We start from the raw sequence: 18,418 nt of genomic DNA on the forward strand, positions 1-18,418 counted from the left end.
GATTGTATCGCAGAGAAAACAAAGCAACATGTTTTCATGAGCATATGACGTTGCGTGTGCGAGAAGAGGGAAGGCAACATGCTCTCGGTTGGAAGTAAAAGTTATTTATAAACAGAATTAAAGTGGAAAGCGTTCTGGTTGTTTTCGAACGGCTTCAACAAGCGCCTACAGATAGGTGGCTAGCACTGATAGGTATCAATCAGAAGATACGTGAATCAAAGCGTGTAATATCTAAGTGGACGAACGTGTGGTATTTTTTTAAGCATTTTTTATGTCATTCTGACAAAAAAAGAGATAGAAAAACTAGTCGGAGCAATTTTGTACGAAACGAACTCATGCACATTACGAAGCTTTTCGTTGCAGAAAACAACGAATGGCATTTGTAAACAAGACGAGCGATTTCGTACAATGAAACAAAATATATTTTCAGTGTATGCTTCATGGCGACAGTAAAAGAACAGTCTACAGCGCATTCGGGTGACCGAACCCTACTTTTGTAAGAAATACTGTCTCATGACGACGATGGGGTCTCCAGTTAAGGCTATGGATCGCCAATCTGGAGACGGCGGGTTCGATTCCCGTTCCGGCCGGGTAAATTTTCCCGACTCCCAGGGCATAGTGTATCATTGTACTTGCCTCACAATATACAAATTCATGCAATGGCAGGCAAAGGAAGCCCTTCAATTTATAACAGTGGAAATGCTCAAAGAACACTAAATTGAAGCGAGGCAGGCCAAGTCACAGTGGGGACGTAGAGCCAGAAAGAAGAAGAAGAAGAAGAAGAAGAAGACGACTGTTAAAATAGTACACAGCGTGTCCGGATGAACGCACACTACTTTTGTAATTAATCCTGTCTCATGACGACGGTAAAAACAGTCCACAGCGCGTCGGGATGACCGCAACCCTTACTGTCGTAAGAAACTCTGTCTCATGGCAACAGTAAAAGAACAGTCTACAGCGCGTCCGGATGACCACACCCTACTTTTGTAAGAAACACTGTCTCATGGCGGCAGCTAAAACACTGCTGCTCCACCATAGTAAAAAAAACAGAAAAAAACCTTCTCGAATCGGGTGGTGTCGTAGGTCTCCTGCTCGATCGGAACTATGAAGATGACAGTATATTAATCGTTCCAATTTTGACATATCTCCTCTTCGTTTCGCCAGACACGTTACTGAACATTAAATCTTCTCTTACTACATTTATTCCTGAACTAGCTGTCCCAGCAAACGTCGTACTGCCTACCTACTGTGTTTTTGACATGCAGCTCGGTGGAAAAATGCCCCGCAGAATGGAATTTCGAATATTCTCGTTTTCGGTGCTTTCCCGGCCGATTTTCCCAATTATTTTTTCGTACGAACACGTCGAAGCCCTGCACAAATGAAACACTGAAAGAATGGTGTAGATCCGTTGGCCCGTTCCCGAGCCTATTCGTGACATACAAACACCATTCCATTTTTATTTATATAGATAGAGGGAGGATGTGTGGTTGTGAATCTGCATTGTTATTGAGCTAGCCTTTCAATCAACGTTAGCAGAACATATTCTGCCAAAGGCACATCGAGCAATCTAGTAGGCACGGCAAACGGTCGACGCATCACTAGTTCGCGAATGTCAAAATGCAAACACGAGTTACTTCTTGGGGACACTCGCTTGTCCACAATAATTCTAAGCTCTACAACTACTACGGGAACTTCTTCCGAGATTCATCAAAGAACCTGCTCCGGGATTCTTCCGGGAACTTCTTCCGAGATTCCTCCGGGATTCTTTCATGAACTCCTTCCAGAATTGCTCTAGGAACTGATTCGGGATGCCTTTGGGAACTCCTTGCGGGAGTTCTAAAAACACTTCTCCCGGAATTTTTCCAAGAACTTCTTCCGGGATTCCCCCAGGAGCTCCTTACTTATTTTTTTAGGCACTACTTGCGGTTTTTTTTTTCAGGAACTCCATCCAGCATTTCTCTAGGGATCATTTTCTGGATTCATACAGGAGTGCCTTCTGGATTTCCTGCAGACTTTCTGGAATTCCTCCGGAAGTACATGCTAGAATTCTCGCATATGTTCCTGGAATGATAATCCTATTAAAGTTTATATCGGAATTTCTCCAGTTTTTGTGACATTTTTCAGGGAATTATTTATGGAATTTCTTATGGAGTTCCTAAAGGAGTTCCTGGAGAAATTCGTCCAGTAATTTCCTTTAGAATTCCTTAATCAGATTTGTAAGGAATTTCCCCTGAAGTTTCTTCAGGTTTTCATCCAACAGCTTCTTCCGGGGTTCCATTTTTCCTGGAAATAAATCCCAGAAAAAAAAACTTCTGAAGACAAAAGCAAAAGAAATAATTACAAGAGTCTCTTAAGGAATCCCGGAAACTGTCTCGGATACAATTCCTGGAGGATGCTCAAACTCCTGGAAGTTCTAGAAGTAATCTCAAAGGAAACATCTGAAGAAACCCCTAGTAAACCCAGATGAAGCTCCTAGAGAAATGCTGGAATAAATGTTTGGAGACAACACGGGAGAAATGCGTTAAGAAATCTTCAGAAAAAATAATAGGGTGATCTCAGGAGTAATTTCTGGAGTAATCTCGAATCTAATTCCCGGACGCATTTCGGAAAGAGTATCTGGAGGAATCCAGGAACTCTTGAGAAAATTTCACAACCGCGGAAGCAACTTCTGGGGAAATCCAAGAAGGAGCTCCTAGAGAGATGTCACTATCAAGTACTGGAGTAACAGATTTCAAGGAAACGAAGTTACAAGTTGGTGTGGATTTCCATACAAAGCTAGTCCACCCTAGTGTAGATGCAAACGCAATGCAGTCGGTTTGGTGTGGTGGCACAAGTGGCACCGTAGTACAAGTGTCGTTAGCGAGTTTGAAATGGTAACTGGAACTTTGAGATCGCACAGCAAAAGCCATCTCCGTCGTTCACGTTCGGACTGCCGCGCGCAGACGCTCGTTTGGGGATACGATTATAGATTATAAATGAAGATTATATTTAATGCTACGTGCTTCAAGATGCTGCCGTTTGCCGGGCCGAACAGATCCTACTAGCATCTTGAGTGCGCCGCCAACAGACGCTGCTGACGGACGCCACGGACGGGAACTCTAATGAAAGTTTATTATCTCACTGATCCGCAGCTCGTTCGCGCAATGTTGAGAGTGCCTGCCGGGGGCCCCTTGAATGACGATGATTTACAACTGTGGCATCTTCCGCGTAAATCAAACTAGGTATACCTACTAATCCCACTACTAGTATTCACAGCATGCGGGATGACACAAACCAGTTCCAGGCGTTCATCGTCGTCCCGTTTCCCACTTCAATCAATTAACGCGCTGACGTGATGCCAGGCCAGTACAGAAAAAGCGAAAGCTACCATTTCGCACAAAGTAGGCTCCCTATTGCTCAATCCTATCGATGGCCATCCTTTGAGGCAGAGACAAAGCGTGCTGCGATCAGAATGCCCAACGCCTGCTGTGGCTGTCAAACTTTCGTCGACCTAATTAATCCAGTTATAGGAAGGCTCCGTCCAGCCAGCGTTCCCTGCGAAAATGAAGTTCTTTATTGGTGTGTTTTCGTGCCATCTAATTGGCCCGGTGAAACAACACCTCCTTTGTGCGGCCGAAGGGATCCGATTAAAATGCGATTAAAAGCTGTTTAACAGTGCCCGTCAGGCTCGTATCGTCGAATTGCGTGCACTATGGCAATTAATTAGACCGTTTTCCAGGCACTGCTTGCTGGCACTACCGCCTCCACGCCACGCGCGCCGGCCGCACCGACGAATGATTGTTTGGATAGGTGCAATTTGATACGAATCGCTTCTTCCATTTTCCTGACATTTTGTGTGTTGTGGATCGTGTGGAATTGAAATGATTCGTTCGTATCACGATTTTGACCCATAACGTGATAGGGAAAGCTTGCATTGGGCATTTGCAGTAATTAAGACACTTTAAGTTGGATGGTAGTTTTGAAGCGTGATTTGAAATATGATGTATGAATGATATATCGACTATATCGAGTTACATCGTTGAAGAAGTTTTCATAAAACACCAAGTTGTGGCGATCGTAGAGACCCGAATAAATCACCACAGCAGGTCAGACACCGACTATCCCACGCTCACTCAACCTGCATCGCAGTAGGCAAATCGTCTGCTAATCGAATAAAAATCTAGGCCTACTTGCACACGATTTTATACCCGCTAATCACCATTATCAACCGCCCATGTTCATGTTGTTGATCGACATCATCGTCATCAACATCAGGAGGCATCATAATCGATTGATCGAGCCTGCTCGGCCAAGCCAATGAAGTAATAGTCCCGGTCGTCGGTTCGGTCGGTCTCGGTACGCCTATAGGCTGCAGGCAGGTTGCTGGCTGAGCAACTGCTGCTGCTGCACCCCGACTAAGTAGGGACCATGCGAATTGGTATCATAATTATTTAGGCATTAGCTAACAGCGTTGACCGGTGGCGCGGCGCGGTAGCCGACTACCTACTGATTGAGGGGACGGTGGATGACGACCAGCCTAGGACAGGACGACGATGACAACGACCGCGACCACGTTTGCGTTGACGGTTATTAGTGTCGTCGTTTATGTCAACAGATTAAGACACACACTGACACACAGAGAGGGAGACCGCGCAAAAGGTGTAATGAAATGATTGGAATTTGTTTGCGATAAACAAATTTGTTCAATGCTCTGTAAGTACGGATTTTACGACGGAGGTTTACATACGTACCAGTTGAACGCTAATTAGCGAGGGATGTGATTATTGCCGGATGGTCGATTGCCGTAACCTGCTTCATCATCCGATTATGACACCGTTAATTTACGGTTGAAGGATAGTGATTCGTTTTGCGTGTTCTAAGAAGATGTTATTTTTGGGGTGATTTATAAATACAAACCAGGTTATATAAATTATGCCTTTAAAATACTCGAAAGCTTAACATAATGATGAAAGCTAGGTATAAGAATAAGATATTTTTTACTGTATAGCAGGAAGAATATAAAAATAACATAAAACATCCGAATAAATTATTTAAAAAATCTAAAAGAATAAAAAGAAAATCGCGTTAAGTACTGTTCCTTTGAATTCCACTAAGAATTTGCATCCTTTGACAGATACGTACTTCGACCTCAACTGTAAGGTCGTCTTCAGTGTCTTGTACTTGACTCGACTTTAAAAATTTCTATAAGAATTGCCAAAGGAATTCCTGTAAAAACTACCAAAGGGATTCAACTTAAAGGGAAGCATAGTCAATCCAAAAGAATTGGCCAAATCAATTCCCAAAAAAAAAAAAAAATTGGAATTCCACTCGGTACTTCTTAAGGAAGTCTTTAACAATATGCTAAAGGGGTTTTGGGAAGAAATTATCGAATTTCAATTATGAATAATTTCCAGAGGTATTTCTGAAAGAATTTGCAAGTTGTTCTAAAAGAATTCCCGAAGAATTTTTCAAAGAAATTTTCAAAAAAAAAGAAATTTTTAATAAATGTAGACAGACTGGAAAAACCTGTAATTAAAAGGCACGAAATGTTGCTAATTGACAAATTCAGAGATGAAATTTGTGCAATAACTCGCGTTCTGCGCGAACTCTCATGCCTACTTTTCAACATCGCTCTGGAAGGTGTGATGCAACGAGCCGGCCTCAACAGCCGGGGAACGATTTTCACAAAATCCGGTCAATTTGTGTGCTTTGCGGACGACATGAACATTATTGCCAGAACATTTGGAACGGTGTCAGATCTGTACACCCGCCTGAAACGCGAAGCAGCAAAGGTCGGACTGGCGGTGAATGCCTCAAAAACAAAGTACATGCTGGTAGGCGGAACCGTCTGGGTAGTAGTGTTACGATAGACGGTGATACTTTAGAGGTAGTGGAGGAATTCGTCTACCTCGGATCCTTACTGACGGCTGGCAACAACGTGAGCCGTGAAATTCGGAGGCGCATCATCAGCGGAAGTCGGGCCTACTACGGGCCCCAGAAGAAACTGCGGTCGAAAAAGATTCACCCACGCACCAAATGCAGCATGCACAAAACGCTAATAAAACCGGTGGTCCTCTACGGGCACGAGACATGGAAAAGGATGAACCACGAGCTCGTTGCACTTTACGGCGAACCCAGCATCCAGAAGATGGCCAAAGCCGGAAGGATACGATTGAACTAATAAATGTATGTATGTATGTAACTCGCGTTCTGGTGGGATTCGAACCCACGACTTCGTATTCGCTAGACCGGTGGTTTAACCAACTAAGATACAGAACATGTAACGGTTCTGTGGAATAGAAAGTCAAACTGACTCTGAAGCCACACCATGAGCACTCCTTTTTTTCACAAATCCATCTCTCTTTTGGCTTAGATGCCAATCCATTACACTCTCACTTGTAGTTAGTGGGCACAAACGGGAGTGTGTTGTGTAAAGCGAACGTGAGATCCTCGCGACCATGATGCCGGGCTCCAAGCAGCGATTAATTGAAGTACAGGTAGTACTGATTCTATTACCGAACCACCTTTCCTCTTTTAGTCAACCGCATCCTTTTGAAGCTCTCGTGGATACAATGATCGGGAGGAGAACGTGCCTCTGGTGCCGACATACTGATACCGTTGGCTTCGGCGCTGTGTGTATACAGAAATCCTTCATGTCATTCTTCTTCCGAAACGCAGGATCTGATGCAACTGATACTAACTAGCAATACGGAGTGATCTCGCTAGCATCTTCAACGATCTTCGACAGAAAGTTGAACCGTCAGGTTCGTCACGATCTGGGCCTTCCTCCGATACCGCACACAATCCAGCTGGGTGCTGGAGCAATTTCTCCGTCAACTCCTGGATGAGCACTGGACTAATAAGATGCATTGCTAGTCCTGTCACTTCCAATATGCGGTGTGCTGCTGAAAGACAATCTCGAGCTGAACAAACGACGCTGTTGTCTGTTCTTGGAACACGTTCCGACAGCAGCTTGTTCAACAGCTGTTCAGGCCTACCGATACTGTAGCACTGCTGTTGGAAGTAAGAGCCTACATTTTACCGCTTCTGGTGCTTGAACCTTCTAACACTTTTGAAGTCCTGCCAGATCCTCGGCGTTGCGTTCGAAAATCCGCACGCCGTTGTTGACGTCTCGTGGGCACTGATGAACATCGGCCATTCCTTGAGTCGCATCGTGTTGGAAGCTTCTTCGACGGAAACTGCCAAACAGAGAGTTGGACATTCGTTGGACAACATACGATTATCTGGGATCACATTCCGAAGCCTTCCTCTTGTGAAAAGCTCTCTTCTAACGACTTTCACTCCGAATCTTCGCTCTTCCTTCACCAGGTTTACTGGCTAAGTACGAGTGTTGAGCGGTTACTTCGAGTTGCCGCTGCTTCTTCTTCTGCACCTCCGGATGTCCTAGCGGAGTGTTCTTGTTGTTCTTAGCTGTGTGAGAGACAATTTTTGGTCATTCGGCGGACAAAGACAGCCTGCAGATCGAGTTTGAGTAATTCGAGCGGGAAAATGAAAAGGAGCGACAAGCCGCAGAGTTGAGGCGATGCTCCACTGGAAACGGTTGGAATACCAGAAAAAGCTAGGGCGTCCATGTAAGCAAAGTCTTTACTTGGATCCTTTCGAATGCTGGGAGTTTGTACGAGGAGACTTTTTCGGCTTTCAGTCTTTAGAGTGGCCAGAACTAAAGCATATTTACTACGCCCAACGTATCGATTGTATATTCAATCTTCTTCAAGCGAAATCGGGGATGAAACAGCTGGAAGACGAGAAGCGAAATCGGATCCGATTATATGTAGATTAGTCGGCGAATCAAACGTTGGGGCGTTCAGTAAGCTATCCCCTCCGAAAGCATCTGGAGTTGCGCCATCTGTTCTGCTGTGAGCTGAGAGCAACAAGAACATTCAGCTCGATAGAGACGAACCAGCCAAGGGCTGAAAGTATCTTTAATAAAGACAAATCAATCAATCAATCAATCAACATTCAGCTCGGGCATCCGGATCTGCAGAAGAAGATGAAGAAGCCACAGTTTAGAGAAGAAATCGCTTAACACTTTTATCCAGCCAATGCACCCAATAAAGGAAAGTCTGATGTAGCAAATGAAGCTTTAAGTCAGTGGTGCTCAGGTTGAAGCATACCGCGGGCCAAATTGAGGTTTTTCTCCTATGCCGCGGGCCGCAAAATAGAAATCAATATTTAAAAAAGGAACAAAACATTTTAAGAATTAAGAAAAATCATAGATTTTTTAACATTTTTAACAAACATTACTTATATTGAAATACTCAAATTTCGTATAACTAAGTTTGATCAATAAGGACGCGTTGAACTTCAAGAAATCAATCCATATGTAAGTTTTCTTGAAGTTTAATGAAATTCATTTGTAGAAGCGTGTAATTCGTTACCTAACAAACAACTTAAAAAATAGCATCAAACTACAAGAGAGGCTGATATTTTAAACTCTAGCACCGATGTTAGAAACATAAATAAAAATATTTGTATTAACTTGTAGTCACCACTAATTGTAAGAATGTTTGATTTCTACGTCGTTTATAATAATGTTTTCAATCAAATGTGTTGAAAAATGTAAAAATAAACTAAGTTATCTACAGTAAAGATTTATACACAGAGGAACAGACGTCACACTCTCATCGCTTCTCACCGATCACCTTTTAAACAGTTGATTCAAATACTCAATGGTAGTTCGATCGACCACTCGCGACGCTGGTATCGTTTTTGCTCCTATTTGACGTTTGTTCACTACCGCCATCTAGTGGTAAGCCGGCCAAACACAGTACGTTTAGCATTGGGTGATTAGGCTTTCGTGACGATGTTTTAAATGAAATTTGTTCTAAGTGTTACGTCTGTTCCTCTGTGATTTATAGTTACCTGGCAAATTGTTATTTGTTGAATCATTGTCCAAAATTATTGCAGAGTTTTCATATTGTAACTAAAAGTTAATGTTATCACAAATGATATAGACAAATATGTTTAGAAGACATAGCATTCAATATTATGTCTTGAACATCAACTTTTTTCCCAAAGGACTCTGCGGGCCGCATTTACCAGCTTCGAGGGCCGCATGCGGCCCGCGGGCCGCAGTTTGAGCACCACTGCTTTAAGTGAAAGCAAGTTACGTTTTAACGGTAGAATTTAAGAACTCAGCGCCAACTTTTTGAAAGGGCGTAACTGATTTTTGTAATAGCGCCTTGTTCCATAGCTACCCAATTTTTTTTATCTAATAAGCTGCTGTTACTTGGGTATGAACCATTCGTTAGACACAATCCTTTGCCACTATTAGATGGAGGATATGCTCCGATAGTGTTGGTGGATTGTGTGACATGACATTCGCAAAAATATATATCAACTTCCCTGATTCTTGAAAAATAGATTAAGCGGAATTTCTTCTGAGATTTCTTAAGTTGTTCCATCTGGGATTCTTCCAGGAACTCTAACAGGGTTCCGCAGGGAATACTTCAGGGATTCTATCCGGATTTACTATGACGTAACTTCTGAGACTACTCGAGAAGTTCCTGAATTCCTCTAGAAATTCTAGGTAATGGCTTCCGTCTGTTGTACTTAAAAACGGATTATTATGCTTTCATTATGCTTATGAGAGCATTAGAATCCGTTTTAAGGTACAACAAACTGGAAGCCATTAACCCGAATCAACCACGGTCGTACCTCTAAGAAGTTCCTCTAGAAATTTATTTAGGAATTCATTCCGGAATTTCACCAGGAATTCCTTCTATGGTTTCTCCGGAAGTTTGTTCCAGAACTCTCCTGGAGTTCCGTCTGTGAATCCTCGGCGAGCTCCATTTCCTGAAATTGCCGCTGGGATTCTTCTAGGAGTTCTAAGATTACTAAGAAAGTTTTATCTGAGATTCTTCCAGGAACTTCTTCCAGGATTCCTTTTGAGATTCCTTATGGGATTTTAAGTCATACCTTCGGTGATTTATTCAGGATTTCCATAAATTCTCCGGAAATCCTTCGGAGATCCTATTAATAGTTTTTTTGGAATGTCTTTGAAAGTGTCTTCTTGGAAGGAGGAATTCCTGCTAGGAGGAAAACAAAAGAGGAGTTTTTGGCAAATTGCTGGACAAATTCCTTAAGAAATTGTTTGAGGAATTCCTCAAGGAACCCCTGTAGGAACTTCATCATGAACTCCTAAAGTAATTCCATAAAGAATTACACAACTTTATCCCTTTCGTGACAAACCAGCACAATTGTGCTGTTGAGCGGTAGCAGTTTTGCATATTTTTTTCATCTGTTTAGACTTTGTTTTATGTGATGTAAACTGTTTCAATAATTCAGCCATTACTTATACTCGTTTGTAAGTAAACAAACTTTTGTTTACGTTGCCTGTGAGATTTATCACAACAAGGTAAACAAAAAGTGGACAAAAAACGTAAAACATAAAAAGTTTTGTCTGTCGCATAATTTTTATTTCCAATTTGTCTAGATTGTCAAAGCAAGAAATCGAAAGATAAAGAATAATTCTTTCAAATGAGGTAAAATAATTGTTGTTTTGTTGGGAAATCTTAGAGTTCTGGAGAGCCAAAGTTGAGCCATTTGTATGGAGATTTCAATTTTTTGCGCTCCGTCACGAAAGGGTTATGAGGAATTCCCTGATGAATTCCTGGTAAATTTCCATTGGGAACATCTGAGAGAATTCCAGAATAAAGTTCCGGGAGAACTCCAGAAGGATCTGCAGGAATTCCAGAATAACCTCCTGAAGAAATTAAAACAAAAAGGTCCTAGAAGAATCGCGAATGGAGTTTCCAAAGAAATGCCGGAAGTATTCTTCTTCAGATGCTGAATAAGATCTTGTAGGTATCTTGAAAGTAGTTCACTGAGAAATCCTGGAAGGATCTCTGCAAGACAATCTGGAGGAATCACGGAAGAAATTCCATGAAATCCAAGAAGGAATTTCTGAAGAAATCCTGCCCACGGTTCTTGAATGAATCCCGAAAGAAGTTCCCTGAGGCATCCCAGAAGAGTGCCCGAAAGCATCCCGGAAGTAGTTCCTTTCCTTGGAACCTCTCAATGCCGGAAGGTGTTCCTGGAGGATTTTCTGCAAGAACAACAGAACGAGTTCTTGAAGCCATCCCGGAAGTAATTGCTAAAAAAAATAATAATCCCAGAAGGAGTTTCTAGTGAAATCCCGGAAGAAGTTCTTGGAGGAATACCCAAAGAAGTTCTTGGAGGATTTCCCCAAGGACTTCCTCGATGAATCAAAGGAATAATTCCTGAAGAACTCCTTGATAAACCTCGCTTGGAATTTCTTGAGGAGTCCTGGAGGATTCCCATAAGGATTCCTTGGAGAAATTCCGGCAGAAGTTTCTGAAGAAATTCCGGAAAGAATTTATAAAACAATTTCGAGAACCTCTGGAGGAATCCTTGATGAAATTGCTAGAAGCATCTAAGAAAAAATACTTCAGGTGTAATCCTGGAAGAAAATCCTTGAGGAATCCCAGAAGAAGCTATGAAAGGAAATCGTATAAGAACATGTGGAGGAATCCTAAAAGGATCTTCTGGAGGAATCCCAGGAGGTATTTCCTAAGAAATATGAAAGAATCATGAGAGGACTTTCTGGATGAATTCCAGATGAAACCCGTTGAGGAATCTCAAAAACAGTTCCTGGAAGAATCTGAAAGGACCCCCGGTATAATTTCGCAAAGAACTATTTGGGAATCCCAAAAGAAACTTGTGGAGTCCTGGAAGAAATTTATGGAGAAATCATGATGAAATTATTGTAAAATCTTAGTAGAAGTTCCTGGAGGGGTGCCACCAGCTATTTAGTCATAAATCAGCACACTTTCTCAAGTATGCGAACCTCGGATAGTAAAATGAACACAATTTCAATTCTCCTCAAAACAAACCCACACCGAAATCACTAATTGGCATTATGCAAGTGCAATTAACAAAATGTTAACAACCAATCATACAATTCAATTAGCAATATCTGCCGAACCAATTTGCTGAACAAAACATAAACTCTCAAACAGAATTCCGCTCCGTGTCTGGTCTGCCTGGACCAGCCAAGCCATGCGCCACGCCGCGCCGCCACGTCTTCTAGTTCAATGTCGAGCATGCGTCAGCGTCGTCATCGTTGCCGTCGAGCCCGGGCAGGCATTGAAATTAATTTGGAGTATTATTGACCCAATTAATATCGATTGAAACAGCAATTTAACAATTACCGACCACTCATGCGGTTGTTGTCCAGCATCAGACCAGACCAGGTATCGCCGAATTGTCTCACGGCGCGGCTTGGCGTGGCGTCGTGTCGTCGTTGGTCCGACTGGAGGAGGAGTCCGCCTCGAAATGCAATCAACATAAAACCACCACCGATCGGAGTGAGCTGCCTTGATCAGGCATCTCAGAGGTAGAGGTAAGTGCGTTCGTGAATTGAACATAACAAAGTAGGCACAGCGAGAAAAAGAGGCTCTCATCTCAGCAACGCCGGTTGAGTGCACTCGCTCATCGCCGACTTGGATGTCGGCGACGGCGATGACGAAGATGAATGCACATTTGAAATTGTTGAAAATCGAAGGGAACGAAAAATGGCAGCACTCACCTGATCGAATCCTTGCAGCGGTTGCTGATTGCTGGCAGGGACATTGTTCCCATTGCTGCTGGAGCCATTCCCGCTGGTACTGCTGCTGCTGCTGCTGGTGGTGGCGGACTGGCTTCCATTAAGGGTTTCCGGGCCGGCATTTTTGGGACCGCCTCCGCCCGTTCCCGGCGGTCGATCGGCAGCCGACGGAACGCTGGGCTGTCCTCCTGTCGCCGTGCTGCCCGTTAACGTCACCGCGGTCGTTGTGCTGCTGGCCGTCGATGTCGAAGACCTTCCGTTGGCGGCGGTCATGTCCCCGGAGGCGGAGGCAGCTGCTGCTGCGGCGGCGGCCCCTCCTCCGCTGACAAAGTCGAAAAAGTCTGTCTTTCCCAGATCCTCGGGTCGAAACGATTCACTTATGTCCATGCCCGATGAAGTCATTATGCCATTCGTGATGATTTCCAACATAAATATGTCCGATTGCACTTTGCGGCCGAGGTCTGAAACTGGTGGCGGCGGCGGCTGCACCAGATTACTCCGGACGACTAAACGGCCTTCTTTTGCGCGCAGCGGCGGCCCGAGAGGAGATTACGCAAAATTTAAATGTTTTTAAATTGATACGCGAGGATTCGGGGCGTAGCAGGCCGCCGAAAAAGGGTTTGGTTGAAATTAACGACGTCGTTGCCGAGTGGTCGCAGTAGCCCGGCCGCCGAAGGACGTGGTTGCTTTGGTGAAGTTGTTGTTGTTGTTGTTGTGTTTGCTGCTTCTGTTGGTGGTGCTGATTGGCGGTGGCAATTGATGGCAGTGATGCATTTTTCGGTTGAGCTGATACGGGCGCGATCAGTTGGCGATCATCTGCAAGAACATGGAGAGAACGGAAGGGGCGATGTGAGGTAGGTACATTAACTAAAAATATAAATCGAATGGTAATGAGAATGGATTACGATCGTGAGAGACGGAAATTAACGCTCTGGTACTGAACTTTGAAGTTGGTCGTAAAATGAAATGAAAACTCTCGAATTTGTCTTGCCCGCAAGACAGTCCTTAAAATGGATGTTTTGTTATGAGTGAGAATCATAGGTTCAATAGGTTTATTATTATTAAAAGTCGTTTTGCCTTCTCGTACACTAAGTGTACTGGAAAAGCTATATGTTCACTCAAAAATCGATTTTTCAAGTCGCATATACCAATCGACTCAGTTCGATGATTTGAGATGATGTCTGTATGTGTGTATGTATGTGTGTATGTATGTGTGTATGTCTGTGCGCAAAATAAGTTCACTCACTTTTAAGGCACTTCCCATTGGCCGATATTTCGGATTATAGCTGGAATCGAACCAGAATTTTACCGCATTGCTTGCTATTAAAAATGGTCCAGATCGGTTAAGGCGTTCCGGAGTTATGGCCATTTCAGTGATCCGGATCTGCACCGGTAGAACTGGTCCTATATAAAACTGAACCAAGCTTCATCATGCGACACATCAAACTGCGGTGATTTTTGAAACATTAAACATGGTTGACGAATAATGTGCGGAAATCAACACTGGAGATCACAAATTCCGCTATGTGGGCCCAAAATTCAAGATGGCAGCCTAATATTCAATATGGCGGTTGTTTATTGGTGTTTTAGGTTCTAAATCCCTGCAATATGGGTATAGTTTGTATGGGTAAGATGTCAGGAGTCCAACAATACGACCAAAATATCCAAGATAACAATATAAAATCCAAGATGACGGCTCTTAATTCAAGATAATGACTGTTAATGATGTGTTAGGCTCTAAAATCATATAATATGGGTATATTTGGTATGGAGAAGATGTCCAGAGTTCAAAAATACGCCCAAAATATCCAAAATGGCGGTATTAACTCTAAGATGGCGCCTCCAAATTCAGATGGCGGCTTTAGAATTGTGTTTTAGGCTCTAAAACCATGCAATATGAGTATATTTGGTTTGGTGAAGATGTCCGGAGTTCAAAAATTATGACCAAAATATCCAAGATGGCGGTATAACATTCAAGATGGCAGCTCCAAATTCAAGATGGCGGCTATTTCTTGGTGCTTTAGGCTCTAAAACCATGCAATATGGGTATATTTGGTATGAGGAACATGTCTGGAGTCCAAAAATGACGAACAAAATATCCAAGATGGTGATCTAAAATCCAAAATGGCGGCTCCAAATTTAAGATCGCGGCTGTTGAATGTTTTTTTAGGCTATAAAACCATGCAATATGGGTATGTTTGGTATAGCTAAGATGTCTGGAGTCCTAAAGTGGCGATCGGAATATCCAAGATGGCTGTTCCAAATTCAAGATGGCGGTTTTTTAATGGTGTTTTGGGCTCTTTAAACAAGGTAATATAGGTATATTTGGTATGGGGAAGATGTCCGAAGTTCAGAAATGGCGAACAATCCAAACATGGCGGTCTTAAATTCCAGATGCCGGCTGTTTGATAATGTTTTAGACTTTAGAACCCTACCCTACCCTACCCTAGGGCCCATATAGCCGAGGCGGTAAACGCACGGGTATTCAGCATGACCAATGACCATGCTGAGGGTGACGGGTTCGATTCCCGGTCGGTCCAGGATCTTTTCGTAAAGGAAATTTCCTTGACTTCCTTGGGCATAGAGTATCTTCGTGCCTGCCACACGATATACACATGCAAAACGGTCATTGGCAGAGGAAGCTCTCAGTTAATAACTGTGGAAGTGCTCATAGAACACTAAGCTGAGAAGCAGGCTTTGTCCCAGTGAGGACGTTACGCCAAGAAGAGAGAGAGAGAACCCTACAATGTGGTTATATTTGGTAAAGTGAAGAAGTCTGGATCCCAAAAATGGCGACCAGAACATCCAATATGGCGTCACGAAATTCAAGATGGCGGCTGTCAAATCATGAAATATTTATATATTTGATATGAAGCAGATGTCCGGTCCGGAGTCCAAAAATGGCGGCCAGAATATCCAAGACGAAGGTCTAAAATCCAAGATGGTGGCTCCAAGTTCAAGATGGCGGTTGTTGATTGGATTTTCAGGCTCTAAAGCCATGCAGTATGGGTATATTTGGTATGGGGAAGAAGTTTAGGGTCTAAAAAATGGCGACCAGTATATCCAAGATTGCTGACTTAAATCCAGAATAGCGGCTCAAAATGCAAGATAGCGGCTTTTTTACCCTTCTTACACCCATAAGAAGGGTATAAATACCGCTTGGAAAACCGACTTTCGATCCGAGGCCCGCAGGGCCGAGTCACATATACCAATCAACTCAGCTCGACGAATTGAGCAAATGTCTGTATGTGCGTGTGTGTGTATGTGTGTGTGTATGTGTGTGTGTATGTATGTTACAAAAAAATGTCACTCACGGTTCTCAGCCGTCTGTTGGCCGATTTGAGTTCTCTTGGAAGCAAATGAAAGCTACTACATCCTAGTAGAACGCTATTGAATTTTATTTTGATTGGACGTTCGGTTACCGAGATATCTTTCAAAGAGTGCTAGGGAGTAGTACAACTTAATTATTTTAGATATTTTTGACAAAGTGTATCACCATAAATTTCTCAGCCGTCTATCAACCGAATCGGGTTCTTAAGGCTCGAAACGAAAGCTACTGCACCCTAGAAGAACGCTTTTGAATTTCATTCCGAATGGACATTTTGTAACCGAGATATCTTTCGGGGAGTACTTTGGAGTAATACAACTTAACTTTTTAAGAGGTCTTTGACAAAATGCTTCATAATAAATGAATCAGCCGTGTGTCAATCGATTTGAGTTCTCTCAGCATCAAATGAAAGCTACAGCATCCAAGTAGTATGCTATTAAATTTTATGCCGTTTGGACATTTTGTTTCCGAGGTATCTTTCCACGAGTACTAAGGAGTAATGAAATTTACGCTTTTGAGAGATTTTTGATAAAATGTATCATAATACATTTCTCAGCCGTTTGTCAACAGATTTTTTATGATCATATTTGGTTACACAAGTTAGTTATACATAAAAATGCAATTGCATCAAATACATAAAAGCTACTATCTCTTTGTTATATTTGAGCTTAATAAACAGTAGCAAAAATATCACGGAATGTATGTAGGAAAAGCCTTTTTTTATGATCAAATTTGGTTTCTCAAGGAGCTCTGCATGAAAATGCAATTGCATCAAATACATAAAAGCTACTATCTCTTTGTAATATTTGAGCTTAATAAACAGTAGCAAAAATATCACGGAATGTATGTAGGAAAAGCCTTTTTACCCTTCTTACACCCATAAGAAGGGTATAAATATCGCTCGAAAAACCGACTTTCGATCCGAGGCCCGGAGGGCCGAGTCTCATATACCAATGAACTCAGCTCGACGAACTGAGCAAATGTCTGTATGTGTGTGTGTGTGTGTATGTGTGTGTGTGTGTGTATGTGCGTTACAAAAAAAAGTCACGCACGTTTCTCAGCCGTCTGTCAACCGATTTGAGTTCTCTTGGAAGCAAATGAAAGCTACTACATCCTAGTAGAACGCTATTGAATTTTTTTTCGATTGGACGTTTGGTTACCGAGATATCTCTCGAAGAGTATTTATGAGTCATACTTCCAAACTTTTTAAGATTTTTGACCAAGTGTATCATAATAAATATTTTGACCGTTTATCAATCGATTTGGGTTCTCTTGGCACCAAATGAAAGCTACATCACCCTAGTAGATCGCCCGGAAATTTTATTTCGATTGCACATTTGGTTACAGAGATATCTTTCGAAGAGTACTTCGGATTTATACAACTAAACCTTTTGAGATTTTTGACCAAAAGTATCATAATAAATATCTTAGCCGTCTGTCAACCGATTTCGGTTATCCTGGCACCAAATAAAAGCTACAACATTCTAGTAGAGCCCTATACAATTTCATTAGGATTGGACGTTTGGTTACCGAGATATCTTTCAAAGAGTACTTGGGAGTAATACAGGTTAACTCTTTGAGAGATTTTTGGCCAAGGGTACCATAATAAATATCTCAGCCGTCTGTCAACCGTTTTGGGTTCTCTAAGCCCCAAATGAAAGCTACAATATGCTTGTATAAGGCCCTGCAATTTTATTTCGATTCGGCATTTGATTACTGAGATATCTTACGAAGAGTATTTCAATAAATTCTTTTTTTTATTATATTCACTTGTTATCTTGCATTTGTTTTTGACCAGTCTATTTTTAAATAAATGATGCTGACCTCATACAAAGTGTATACTAGCAGGTTATTGTTTTCAACAAAATTATAAATAACAAATTACAAATACACAGGAATTTTATGGAAACTAACAATATGTTAAATGAAAGCTTTGAAGAACCAGACAGCCAAAATAACTAGCTAATGCCAAAACTGATTAACTTAGTAGATATATCATTTTTGTCGTTTTTACACCATAACCATGAATACCAAGTACTTCGGAGCTAATTTAATTGACTGATTAAGATATATTGTATTTCACTGATTTTCTTACCCATTTGTTAATCGATTCAAGATCTCTTGGCAGTTAATAAAAGATACAAAATTCCAGAATATGTAAGCTATTTTTTAAACATTCCATACAAGACTCTAGGAAGTGTCTGGCATTTCTGGTAGTTTAGTCCATGGTCCATGATGCTATTTTGGAAACCAATCCACTAGACGCCAAATCCACAATATTTTCTAGAACTTTTGGTAAATTACACAAAACAAATATGTTAAATACAAATAATACAACAATAATTTTAATAAGTGTAAGAAGGGTTCTGTTCACCATAGGTGGATTAAATCGGGTTTTTAAGGTTAAGGATCAAACATCAAAAGCTAGTTTAGCGGAAAATATCTGGTGCCATGAAATGGATTTTTGTTAAACGTATGAAAGTGCGATATTCATCAACATGTTACTTGAGTTTTGTTGAAAT

General features: G+C 41.9%; 1 protein-coding gene across 2 annotated transcripts in view; it reads right to left on the reverse strand.

The window, feature by feature from the left end:
• LOC109431757 (uncharacterized) overlaps window positions 1–18,418 on the reverse strand; it is a 491,594-nt gene that overhangs the window by 23,041 nt on the left and 450,135 nt on the right. For both annotated transcript variants that reach the window (XM_062842823.1, XM_029869039.2), the window contains one exon: window positions 12,551–13,384. In XM_062842823.1, coding sequence (XP_062698807.1) covers window positions 12,551–12,997 — 447 coding nt within the window. In that variant the 5' untranslated portion in view covers window positions 12,998–13,384. The remainder of the gene's footprint in view (window positions 1–12,550; window positions 13,385–18,418) is intronic.

This window comes from Aedes albopictus, chromosome 3 (assembly GCF_035046485.1).
Source record: "Aedes albopictus strain Foshan chromosome 3, AalbF5, whole genome shotgun sequence".
Classification (NCBI taxonomy): Eukaryota; Metazoa; Arthropoda; class Insecta; order Diptera; family Culicidae; genus Aedes; species Aedes albopictus.